The 13962-nt window shown below is 38.8% G+C and overlaps 1 protein-coding gene across 4 annotated transcripts in view; it reads right to left on the bottom strand.

Annotated features, from left to right (window-relative positions):
- FRY (FRY microtubule binding protein) overlaps nt 1-13962 on the bottom strand; it is a 323193-nt gene that overhangs the window by 274144 nt on the left and 35087 nt on the right. For 2 of the 4 annotated variants that reach the window (XM_074959340.1, XM_074959350.1), the window contains exon 1: nt 2902-3715. The exons of the other annotated variants lie outside the window; for them this stretch is intronic. In XM_074959340.1, coding sequence (XP_074815441.1) covers nt 2902-2971 — 70 coding nt within the window. In that variant the 5' untranslated portion in view covers nt 2972-3715. Of the gene's footprint in view, nt 1-2901; nt 3716-13962 lie in introns of those variants that run through there. 4 annotated transcript variants of the gene reach the window in all.

Here is a 13962-nt window from a genome sequence, read left to right as displayed (position 1 = left end):
CGGCTGTTCCTATATGTGAAAAGTGGCAAATGGAAGCACTGTCAATCTGGCAAGTTATAGAAATATTTGCCAGCTTTGTTTGAAATTCAGTCTTTCATTAACAGATTTAGGGCAAAATTCTGCCTTTGATCCTTACAGCCACATATGGGGGAATGCAAAGGAGCCATACCACTGAATGCACCTTTTTTGCTGCTCCAAAAAGCAGCCGTGTTTACCCATCTACAACATGCTATTGCCAAGCTGAGCCTAAATATTATGAGTGCATAAAAACACCTAAAATAAATATTAGCTGGTTCCCTCACCTGACCATGGTGAGCCAGTGAGCATGACAGATGGGCCCCTCAGCAAGCACTCTGGAATGCCTGGTAGAAATCCTACCTTGCCGCTTCATGAAACTGTAAAGTAGTATTGCATTTCAGAAGACCTTAGATATCAAAGTTGGACACTAACACCATACCATGCAACAGAATCGGTAATTGTGCACTAAACAGTCCATTAAGAAAAAGTTCATGTTCTGTATAAACCTTAATACACTTCAGCAGGAATGACTGGTTTCATTAGACTGATAAACCTTAAGAAGGACAACCAATATCTATGGTTGCTGTTTCTATTAAATGCCAGTTTACGGAAACTTTTATTAATAGGACCTTTACTACCACTACCATTTTGGTAAATTACAAAGCAGAGCCTTTATGTTTTTTTTTTTTAAAATAGTATTTTCAGAAGTATTTCTTTTGGGCAAACACATTAGCATAACTAACAGCTTGATTCTGTGCTCACCTATGCAGACACACATCACCTCTTATTCCGAAAAACATGTTCCTGTGCATGAATGTGGAACCTTAGCAGTAAGTTTTCAAGCAAGGGGGTGTTCCACCCGCCACATAACAGAGTTTAATAGAGCCCCAAATCTTTTGAACTCCACAAAATTCTCTGATCAAATAGTTTATTGTTCAACCACAGAAAATATGTACAATTTCATAAACAGTCTTTCAGACTGCAGGTAGATAGTCCAACAACAACTTTAAATAAAACTGGATTAACTGACTGGATTTCCTCAATGTTTAATCCAAGTACAGTAGAGAACACCACATTTATCTGTGAAGGAATGGCAGAAAGAGTGATACTTCATATACCAATTTAATTTTTCTAAAACAGAGAAAAATACAGAATTTCATTTAAGGACTTCTAATTTCAGTTTAGGAATGCATTAGTTATTTCAAAATACTTTCCTAGGAAAAAAATCTGTGGTATCAGCAATTTAGAAATTAAAAAAATTATATCCATCTTCATAATATTGTAACAGTGTTATGTTCTTACCTCTTATGATTAAAAAATGTAAGGGCTAGTATCACCTGGCCTTTATTATTTATATAATTAAAAAAAGAAACAGGATCCATTTATGACAATTTCCCTACCCTCAGAATGATTTATTTTTCTTTATTTTCGTAACACTGACTGTAATTAGTTATGACACCCATTGTTACAACACATACTTTTGTTTCCTTTAAACAATTAATAGTTCAAAAGCAAAATAATACTAAATTCATCATCTAAGTCTTATGTCATAGATTCTAAACGTAATGAACGTGTGCAAAATGGTTTAGGATTATAGCAAATCAAGAAATACTGTTTAGGTAACAGTATTATTCCCTAGTGGTTTCACACTTGTGGGAGAAAAACTGATTCAGACAAGCCCGATGGTTGAAATTGACCTGGAAAAAACATGGTTTCTATGGTTATCATTTAGAAATGGATATGCTAGTGCAACACATATTTAGGGTTTTTTTACATTTCTTAACAGGTTATCAGATGTATGTCAGACACTAACAATGTCTGCAGAGGTATAATTTTATATACTACAGTATCTAACACACCATTTTATTCAGGAGCTATTTAATTATAGATATTGGGATGATGGTTACGTATGCAGTAATGAATCCAAATTGGATTTTTCCAGAGAGACTGTATTCTATATTTTTTAAACTGTTAATGTATTGAGTGTGCCACTACTAACAGTAGCTAATGCGAAAAGAGAATACAACATATATGTACATATTTTAAATAAAAATTAAATCTGTATCAGAAGTAAGAATCTAGAGGCCTAATTCTAATGTGACTATATTTACAACCATTGCCTCTACTTTTGAGATCTTATACATCATAATAAATTATTATATTACAATGCATTCCTGAAAAATAAGACTGATTGATATACACAGTGATAAATTATTAGCATTATGAATAGAGAAATAATTAAAGAAGACTGTAATCTCATTTGTTTACATTGTATAAAGCTTCAAGTTTGGATTAGATATACACCCTGATACATTTTTGATACTAATGTTTCAAACGAATCTGAATTTAAAGCATAAAGGAAGGGGGCGGGGGGAGAAACAAACCTGTAAGTACCTAATTGATTTTTTTTCCTGGCTTTTACAATATTACAGTGATGACTTGCAGATCTGGAACATAAGCAGTCCATTTTTTGTTCACATGATACAAGGATAAAACAAATACAAAATACTTCAGAACAATGCCACACCCCACTGATTAAATAGCACTTAAAATATTTAGATAAAGCCTGAACAAATCAAACAAACATCTAGGCAGGAAATTCTGTTTTAATGCACTACCACTGTGCTATTTCAGAGAGCCTGAAAGCAGCCTAACTTGAGAATTCAATCAAGCAAAACCTAGTATAATCTCATTGCCATATTTGCAGTTAATGAAAGCTATTTAAATCTGTGACATTTTTGTTTTTATAGAAGATGGAATCAAAAATTATTTGTTTCACTAATAACACAAACATACAGTAAATTTAAGATTTTATTATTTAGGTTATCCTTACTATTTACCAATCAATGTACAATATTAAAATATTACTCTTCTGCTACTCACTATTGCTCCAGGATTTCAGTAAATATTTGATACTGATTTCAAAGAAGCCTGAATCCTGCTGGCTAGCCATGTCTGCTGCATACAAAGAGGCTTCTATAATTCTGAGCAGTTGAAGTGGCAGGTACTAGTATGTAGATGTAACTGTCACCAGTTAGTGATGTAAACGAGGGGTCAGAAGAGGAAATGAAGTCTCTGCAGATCAACTTCTTCCGTGGTAGGTAAGCCCATATTTAATACAACAATAACAACAACAACACACCATGAGATGCTCGTCCTCTGCTCCTCCTTCAGGGCTGGTACTTAGCTTTATTTGCTGTATTTTTTTTCACCCTGCAGACATTCAGTAGGAGCTTTCATGTACTCCATTCCACAATGAATCAGATTTTTGCACCTTTTCCATAGGCTCCGTTTAATACATATACTGTACCAAAGCAGCTGTTGTATAAACAGTTAGAATGTCTCCTTGAAGGGTTTTTGAGCTGGCCTTTAATAGCGTGCAATCTGCCTGTCTGAAGGCTTTTTCCATTAGAGACTGATAGACTGATCGTATGCACCTCCTCCGGCAAGCAAACACAGAGTATCAACTTGAAGCCCTACTGAGAATGTCTCTTCTGCAGCTGAAGGAATTTCACAGGTTTTGTTATTCTTTTCTTTTTTAGAAAAACCTCTAATGGTCTGGTCAGCTGCTTCCCTTCAGTCTGTTTCCAAGAACAACACACTGTATTAGACACAACTGCATCATGCTGCGGTAAAGCAAAGCTGCACCCATCTATCTGATTGCAGTGACGTTTTAAAAAAGCCCATCAGTCAGCCCAGTTGCAGAAGGGAAGCACTTGCAGAGCATCAACAACCAGACATTTAAATGGCTGTTTGTTCTCGTCTTTCGCAGCTAAAGAAGAATCTCTGTTTGATGTCATTTTTGTCTTGAGTTAGACTTTTATAAGATAAGAGACAGCAAGCTGAATTAATATTGGAAAATAAAACAGGAAGCTAGTTGCTTATTTCACCCTCTGCATATTCTATACTAAATTTGATTACTAGCTACAATTTACCTATTTCTCAAAATTTTCTAATAATCACAATACATCAGTATGCACAATTTGCTAATAATGAAGAAGTATCAGTTTTCCAGTGGCTTTTTGCTTCCTGAGTTCTTGGTATCATATTTCCTGATTTCAGTTTGCGTAGTTTTACATTATTTCTTCTCTCACCTAGTGGAATAAATAGTGTACTGTCCTATAATGTTTAAACAGACATATAACATCTCCGTAATGGATTCATTCAACAACACTGTGAACTGTTGGATTTTTAGAAACTTGGTTCAAGTGTACAGAAAATTTTATCTTCAGATTTAAATTCCTATTGATATGCATTTTATCAGATTGTTTTCTCCTGAAAAATGCATAATTACACTGAAATGTTTCATAAAATACATAGAATATTGGGGGAAAAGCCAACAAAAATCATCATTCTAGAACTATACTTTTTTTTTCATCAAATGTAAAAATACACATAGAAAAAGACCTTTTTACATTGTGCCTACTGGTCTCAGAAGAAAATACAAAGATGAACTATAGCGACAATTCAAGGCATTGTTGAGCTTTCTCAGTCAAGATAGGAATGTTTACAAACTCGTCAGCCTGATAAAAAACCCAACCACCAGAGAAACAACTATTCCACTACTTTATTACAGTCCTTTATTTTACTGTATTCAACCTTTTGTTAAAATCAGATTTACTATATACTGTTAGTTGATATTTATTCTTTTATCAATGATGCTTCAAATAGCATGATCCACTCAATTAACAATCACATCAGAGTTCAACTTCTGATTTACTTATTTAAAAGAAAAATATATCAAGTATAGCCAGTTAAAATCATACTGAATCTTATTATTAAAGCAACTTAAAATATGAAACACCAGATTTGAAGATGTATTTAAATGTATTTTGATCCTATTTAAATGTTTTTCAATATAAATTTCACTCTAATATTAGAACATCTAGAGATAACAGCACATTTTTGGCAACATCTCGGAAACATTCCTGAAACAGCTGCAACTAGCTGAAATGGCAGTAACAGCCGCACTCTACTTCAGATCCAAAAGAAATTCCCCAAATTGACTTTAACTGGGTTAACATCTTTAAAAATACATCAGTTCTGCTTTCTTCCACATTAAATTAATTTCTGATATCTCACTATCTTATTATGTATTTCAGTAGCTGAAAAGCTGATTAGCACAATGCAGACTCCTGAGGTGTAAAAGAACTCTTTTTGGATGGATTTTAGAGCCCTATGTATTCACAGTATATCAGTAACATAATGTACACGTTTTTGTCTATGACAGTGTGGATATTAGTACACGTGAGTTTAAAATAAAGAGTCCTAATATAACATTTTTTTACCATAAAAAGGAAATAAAAGATCAAGAATCTGAGTATTTTCACAGATAACCCATGATAAATTGCCCATTTCAGTCATGTACAACTGCCTTCAAGCCAGCCCCTATACTCCTGCTGTCTTGTCCACTTCCTGTGCTCTCCAGGCCTTTCGGAGAGCAGATATCCAGGAGTCTTGGGAAAAGGGACTAACCCCACCATCTGGAAGAGCGCCAACACTAGAAATGGTCTTCAGCATGTGAGAGGCTTAGGGACTAGCCCTACATGAAAATCAGTGATGCTCTCATGATCAGTACTCTGTCTATGCACAGACTACTGTGATCGCCACAACCAGATGTTCTCCTACTAAACTTTTGATCATAGTCTTCAAAAATAATTACCCGATAAGAGAAAAAGAATGGAAAAATGTGTAGTACGTTTAAATCTTCGTGATTACTGTTTATGATAAAGACTCATGTATGCAGTTAAGAACTGTATATTCTGAGCAATACTTACAGGAATTCTTAAAACAGGTCCACTTAAATGGAGCTGGGAGTACAGCACAGGCCTGCAGCCTGATCAGATACAATCTCTGAAGCTCATTTTAGCTTTAATGTGGAGGGAACTATGTGGTGCCAAAACTTTTACATTCTGAACACAAAGAAAGTGCAATTTGAGGCTAAACACAAGAAGTAGGGGAGGCCTCTCAGTAGGGTGATGATATTTCCTTAAGCTGAAAGCAGGATGTGCAGGGCTGGCCTGAGCTGCCTGGCATTACTACTCATCTCTCACATTCCTGCGAACGTTCCTCCATGCCCCCAATAGAGCAAAGTAGCAGAGATGGGAGAAAGAGGGAAGAGGAATGGGTATGGGCTGGGATCTGGGCAGCAAAGAAGGGTGTGAGTGTGTGGGTGTGAGTAGCCAGGGCTCACAGCCAGGAGGTGAAGCTATTGAACTATGATCCATTTTAGCAGTGTGATGCCCCTCTGGGGGCTGGGACAGCAGAGGTTCAGGAAGGAGCCTCCAGGTAATGGGAGGGACCAAGGAGATTCCAGAGAGCAGCCCTGGAGAAGTGGGGGACAGCTGGGATGCAGAGCCACCATTTCAGATTGGGGGGGAGGCAACTCCTGGCTGGGGAGGGGAGGGGAAGAGGAGTGAATGACAGGGGGCAGCTCACTCCCGGCCGGTGAGAGGAGTGAGCAAGTGATGGACGACCAGAGGGTGGTGGAGTTGGTCCCAGCCAGTGGTACAGAAGTCGGGTGGGGAGATGCCCTCCTTAAATGGTGCCCCTGCTGGGATGTGGCAGAAGTGGGCTACTGGACGCCGACTGGAGAAGAAAAGAAGCCTGTTGGGGTGAGGGTGGGGGGGCTGTACAGGGTTTTGGGGACCGGCTCTGAAGGATGGTGGATGGGGAGGACATAAGGCCGGGGTGGGGGCTGCAGGGACCACTCGGGGGGAGGAGTCTGCGGGGAGGGCCATGCCATCTTTGGTGCCCTGGCACAAGCAGATGCTGCGGGACCTGGTCATTCACTCACCAGCTGGGTTGCCCACGGATTGGGTGGCAGAGTGAGCACATGACATCCCATTACTCCCTGATTGGAGGGGCAGGACATTGCAGAGACACATCATCCAGGCTCCTATCCCCCCCTCCAAAAGTTGCCGCTTACCCCACCCCCCACCCCAAATGTTCCTCCGTGCCCCACTTTCCTAGCAAAACAGGACAAATGCCCAGTTTTGCCAAAAAAGTTGGGATGTCAGAAACAGGGCTTAAAAAGGGGACTGTCCCTGCCAAAACAGAACGTATGGTTACCCTACCTCTCAGGACCACGTCTGAAGCAGACCACAGGAGCAAACTAAGTATAAACTAGATTTGTGAGTTTTGTGTATCTGTAATACAGTGGATTAGTGTACTTGAATGTATCTCCCTCTAGTGGCAGCTACTAATAATTAAAACTGATTCTTGATTTCCTTTAGCTCAGGTAGCAGGGGATTGTGCTTTTGGTCCTTAATTACCTTGTTTCGATCCCCACTGATAAACCATAGTGTTTGTATTTGTCAGCGGACATACGCACTGTCTAATATGCTGTTGTAGTATAAAACTGGTACTCTGGATTGGCTGATCTAGGGCTTGGAGTCTGATCTAGGGCTTAATCATTCAAGGTGTCAGTCTGGGCCCTGCAGTCCTGATCCTCAAAACAGTGAAGCACACGCTTAAGCTACTGGTTTATTTAAAGTACCTGCACGGGTATTATCAGTTCGTAAACTATCACAGACATCATGGTGCAAGTGGGTCTTGAGGAAAGATCAAGAAGATCAAGAACCTGCATACTGGCTTTACGAATTAATCTGGAGAGGGAATTCTGTGAGTAAAGGGTAGCATGGAAGAAAGTATAAAGGTGCTCACGTGGGAAGCGGACAAGAAAGTGATGGAGGCTGGCATGTTGGAGGAGAGGAGAGATAGGAATGTGTGACAGCACAATAATGATATATTTTGTTGTAGAGAAATTAAACAACTGTCTATATTTTGAATCATATATTTACTTTCTAAGATCTCCAGACTCTTTTTCCAAACTATATTAACCCACATTAATGACTTCCCCATAGCAATACACCTTTCTAAATCAGTATAATAAATTTACACTTTTTTGACTATACTGTAGGACAAAAGACAACTAAAAGACAACACACTTCTCAAAATTATAACCAATAGAGTTGGAGAAGACAATTTTTTTTTAGTTTTTGTTACAGTATGATTCTTTTTAGAACTGTTTCATTTCATTAGTTTTTGAAAGCAGATTAAAAATCTATTATATCACAAAACAAACATAATGGAGTTCATAATACAGTGTGTAACGTTCCTAGCCCCAGCCCATCTCCAAGAATTTAATTAATTTCAAATGGGCAACCTCTGAATTTATGAATTACGAAGTCTTCACTTTCCTCACATTAAAATATTTAGCAGAGCCCTTTTTTTTGCCTTTCAAATGCATCCAATTTAGATTTACCAAATACAAAAATGTGCATAGCACTAAACAAGTCAAACTAAGTGTTACGCACACTGTATGCATAAGTGTTGTATTATTAGTGTCCTCACTTGAAATGCAGATCACAAATTTCATCTAGTCCATTTGAATTTGTATACTTATACAGGCATCCATAATCATTACATCGTAAAAGAGAAATTCAACATGCCAAAATCCAAATTCAAAATATAGATTTATACTGAACCTATGCACAAAACGATTATCATTAAGCTAAAACCATTTAAGTCTGATAGGTTGTAAACTAAGGTGACAGTAATTCTGTTCAGTTTTTATGTCTCAATCCAGTTATAGTTTTGCTGCACCATTTTATCTTCTGTCTATAATTATATGTCAACATACTGCCACTTAGTGGTAAAAAGCATAACAGAAGCAACGGAACAGAACAAAGATGGCTGGCTAATGGAAGTGAGAGCCAAGGTGGTTGCAGTAATACCTTTTATTGGACCAACTTCTGTTGGTGAGAGAGATGAGCTTAAACACTCATAAACTGAAAATAGAAATGTAGTAAGTAATAAGACAGATAGGCTTACTCACTTTCAAAGAAATTATATCAGACAACTAGGGAATTTGGATACCAATAATTTAAAGTGAGACTATTATTTTACAGTATTTATTTTAACACCTTTGTTCTAATCTTGGCTTGGACACTGAACTGATGAGCATCCTGGGCAAGTCGTAAGTGATCTGTAACTCAGCTTTTCATCTGTAAAATATGGCTGATACTAATAAGTAATAATAAGTGAGCTGTAGCTCACAAAAGCTCATGCTCAAATAAATTGGTTAGTCTCTAAGGTGCCACAAGTACTTCTTTTCTTTTTGCGAATACAGACTAACACGGCTGTTACTCTAAAACCAATAATAAAATTGACCTCCAGTACCTCCAGGGGGTGCCTTGGAAGATTAATTAATATTGAAACAGTGCTCTGAAGAGACAAGCTGTTACAAATGCTGTTTTTCTTGGTTGTGCCTTGTTTTGAAGCTATCAGACTGAGATGTACGCATTTAGGAATCTGTAGCCACTTCAAACATTTTTTCTAGCTGATAGTCACAAGTAGCATCAGTCAACCAGGGATGAACTTCTACGACTCTCCCAGACCCACCACAAAAAAACATTTCTAAGTTCATCCTACAAACCCAGGTTAAAATCTGCAGTTTTACCAGTTAGAGTAGGTTTGCGTAACACACAAAAAACGTGCAAGCCCTCATTCAAAATAGGGTGCAGATTCTGGAGCTGCACAATATGCAAAACTCATATAGCCTACATGGATCAGCAACAGGGTGGATAAAAATCAATGATTTAAAAAAAAATCAAACACACATTGATTTTTTTTTATTTAAATCGGATTTTTTTGATAAAATGCTTTTTGAGGAAAAAAACCTATCAAGATCGTTTTAATTAAGATACATTATAGCTCAAAGATATCTCATCATGGAATAGGGATTATAAATTCTAATTCTATAGTATGAGACAATATATTCATATAACGTTTAAGAAAAATTTTGTAAATGAGTTCCAATAGTTCATGGATTAGGGACCCAATCCTATGGGGTTCCACAGGCTTCTGTACAGATTATTTAGGTTAATCTTTCTATATACCCAATGGGACTCAGTGCTCACTCTAGAAGATACCATCAGAGGTACTTAGTTTTGCAGTTCTCAAACTGTGGATTTGTGTCTCCAGAGGTAACATGTTTCTTAACAGTAAAAATGTTAACAAATAATATATAGAGGTGAGAAATAACAGACCTCAACTCTATTGTTCCTCTGCAAATTTGTATACACAGAGTCAATCCCTTACCTCACTCTAAAAGTGCAAAGTTTCAAAAAGTTCAATGAATAGAAGATTGTTGGGGGTGAAATAGATCTGGACAAGAAGTCGTCTGGAGGTAAATGTTTGCTGTTGAAGAAAAAAATCCAGAATACTTAATGTTGTTGTTTTAGTTAAATAAAACAATTTAAATGTCTCTCTGGTGATGTTCTCCTCCAAACACAGCATGGCAAGAAAATCCTCCAAATATTAATTATTAACCTGTTGAATTAGGAGACAGTTCACCTCCCAGTGACTTCATAAATATCTGCTTCAATTACCTTTAGTAAATGAAATAACCAATCAATCATTCATTTTCTGATATAACTGTAAAACTAATCGAAAAGTTTTCAAAATAAATCACTGTTTAAAAATGTATAGTGTGTACCTTCTAAAAATGAAACCTACATCTATCTCTGAGTTGTGAAGAATATGTATTAAGTTTATAACAACCAACAAGAATGCACTTTTATGTAGAAAACAATAATTAAATCGAATCTTCCTGACTAGTGATTTAAATTTGATTTAAATCAAATCCACCCTGATCAGCAACCATAGAGCTATTTGAGCAGCATCCTCTCACTGCTCTACACCCTAGTCAGCTTCCCAGCAAGTTATTTTCCTGTGAGAACAGGCCTGTGATGTACCTATAAACCAGCATTTTCCCCTTCCTAGTTTTGTTACAAACTCTTTTGTTTTCCATGTGTGTGTGTGTGTGTGTATAAAATAATAATTAACATGCTTGACAAATGTCCCAATATGCCTGGGAATACAAAGAGGTCCCACAGCTAAAATTTTCAGAAATGGCCACTGGTTCTGAGTGCCTCAATTTTTGGATGCCCAGATTGAGAGACAGGGTACCGACAATGAAAGGCCACTTAAATTATTGGTTCTATGTTACAAGAGTCAGTGCCAGAGCAAAGAGAATCCAGGAGTTTTGACTCACAGTCTCATGCTCCAATCCAGGGGACGTCTAATCTTTTCAAAGGTCAAGAGTGCTCCCATAGACTCACGCAGACCCAACTGAGCTCCTATCTTGCTCTCCCAGGCCTCCCACAGCATGACCTGGGCTACTCTCATCCTTCCCATAATGCATGAGGTAGCCTGCCAGGAAGCTTCTGAAGGAAAGGGACAACAGCTGAACAGAGTACTCCTGATTCATATCAGAGCTGCTCCGGAAGCTCAAGGGGAAGCAATGGGAGGCAGTTGGGAGGAGGTGCTTCTTAGTGCCTACCCATAGTGACAGGATGTGACTCAGGGGGACACATTTTCGGATGAGAACTCATCATACATTTTCTGCTTAACATGGTCGCCATCACGGGCCACAAGTTGGACACTTATCTCTAGACCATGACAGCTCCCTCTATTTCATAGTTTTCCTGTTTCTCTTTATTTTCTTCTTTTAAAACCAACTGTTCAGAAGAATAATTTGCAACCAGATGTTTGCACATAATGTGCTCTATTCACTCATGGCTTGGCTAATCAGGAACATGAACTGTCAATACAGTAGGCTTTGAACTTGTTTTCAGATTCTAGCACAGCTGTGCAAAATCTCTGCTGCCTTGGCTCAGGCAATTTTAGTGACAGTTTTTAATGAAAATATTTTTTTGAATATCAAAACTATTTACATAAATACATATTCTCTTTTCTTCCCTCTTCTTTCTTTAATCACAAAACTCTCACTATTAACTTCTGAAGCATCCAAACTTTACATCATTTTGTTCTTCTTGTGCATCACTTGATTTGTTCATTCTTTTTTAAAAACTCTTTCCTTTTTGTTTTCTTAATTATTAAAGTTCCTTTCTGACTGACCTATATGGACATTCATACCTTAGAAGTCTAGCTACTGTATTCTCCACCAAAAGTATTCCCCTGATTGTGTTGCCCCTTTTGCTTCACCCATCATACCAACCTCAAATGTCCATTTGTCTGCTTCTCTCACAAATAGTTAATGCTATCAAAATTTTTGGAAGGGATATTAAACCTCCTGCTTCAGGGTGTGAGCCAATCTTTATCTATTAAAGATCAGTGTTAGACCAAATGTGGGTGTCTTACACCTTCCTATTACTTCTGGAACTGGCTATTCTTAGGGAGACTGGCTGTTGAACTCGATGGGCCTTGGGTCTGATCCAGGATACCAATTCCTGTGTTGGTCCAAACATCTATGCACTTTCCTCTACACTGACTTTACGCATGAAATGGCCTCCATGAACTAATCCCAAAGGCTACTACCTTCTCCTCAAGACCCATTTCTGCTGCAAGCATTCCAAGAAATCAGATATCCAATGATGGCTAAATTGAGCAGTAAATAGGGACAGATTATATCTATCTATCTATCAACAATTTTTAAAGAACCCTTTCAAATTTAGTTGGGGATTGGTCCTGCTTTGAGCAGGGGGTTGGACTAGATGACCTCCTGAGGTCCCTTCCAACCCTGATATTCTATGATTCTATGAAATTATTTGGAAGTATCAAGTTGTGCACATAGCTAAACAAGATAGCTATATGATCTTATTGCCATTACTGTCATCCTCCCTTTCCTACTGGGCTCCTACAGTTTCGTACATTCATTGGTTGTGTCCTGTTTCAAAGTATAATGTAAATTCTTCTGGGCATGGACCTTCTCTGCCTTTGTGGACATACAGCATCTAGCATATTAGGGCCTTTGGACATTAACAGATAAGTAATGGGGAAGGGGGGGTGTCTTATTCAAAATGCTATGCTCCAAAAGAAAAGCTCAAGTACAGCTTCAAATATCTGAAGTCTATTTCAGATTTGTGATGCAATCTGGTTCTCTGGAATGATGATCTAGTTACACAGCAGGGTAATATTTATGACTGTTTTCCTTGTTTCAGCGTGGAGAAGAAGGAATTCCAAAAACTCAAAACCGCTAACGAGAAGTCACCACAGGATCCTGAAGCTTTTTTTTTTCTCCTCATGATGAAACTGGCAAACACCTGGCATGTACTTACCCACCCTGTGTTATTTTATATATTGTGACTAGTGGCTATGAGATTAAGTCTGCACTGCATTGCCCCAATGAAGTTATTTACATATGTCCAAAATGTGCATAAAATGCTAACAAATTGGAATTCTCCACAAACTTGCACCACTGGTAGTTTTAGACCCACTTTGTACATTTTGACTGCATAATTGTACATAATGACTACACAGGATTTTACAGTGGTGGTTTACCACATGGGACCACAGGGCTCATGCCAAGGGGCTCCACTCAATTTGGGGGCCCACACAAGAGCGCCAGAACTCTGACCCCATCCCCTGCTCCTCCTCTTCCCCAGGGTCCTGCAGCCCTGTTCCTCCTCTTCCCTCTGATTCCCCACCACCTGGCCAGGCTGTAAGCTGGAGCCAGGCTATCATAGGGTAAGCATATTCCCCCCACCACAGAGCTGACCTGAGGCCCTCTCCCCCTTCCAGCATGCAGAGCTGGTCTGAGCCCTCCTCCTCCCCCATGTGGACCTGGCCCAACCCATTTTCCCAAGCCCCATTCATCCCTTGTGCAGGGCTGGCCCGAGCCCCGCCACTCATCCGGCCCGAGTCCCACTGCTCACACCTCCCTCCCAGCTCACATTTTTTTTAAGCAAGGCTTAAAAAGGGTACTGTCCCAGCCAAAATGGATATATGGTCATGCTAGGCTGTAGTAAGAGCTGCCCAGGGAGCCTGGGCAGCTCTGAGGAGCCCCAGACCCTCCACCTGCCCTGAGCAAGGGACGGGGATATCTGAGAACAGCCCCTGGCCCATGTCCCTACCCCCCCAGGGTGCACTGCCCAGGGCAGGTGGAGGGTCAAGGGCTCCCCACAGCAGCCTGGGCTC

Source organism: Natator depressus, chromosome 1, assembly GCF_965152275.1.
Source record: "Natator depressus isolate rNatDep1 chromosome 1, rNatDep2.hap1, whole genome shotgun sequence".
Lineage (NCBI taxonomy): Eukaryota > Metazoa > Chordata > Testudines > Cheloniidae > Natator > Natator depressus.
This window is presented reverse-complemented; position numbering and strand designations above follow the sequence as displayed.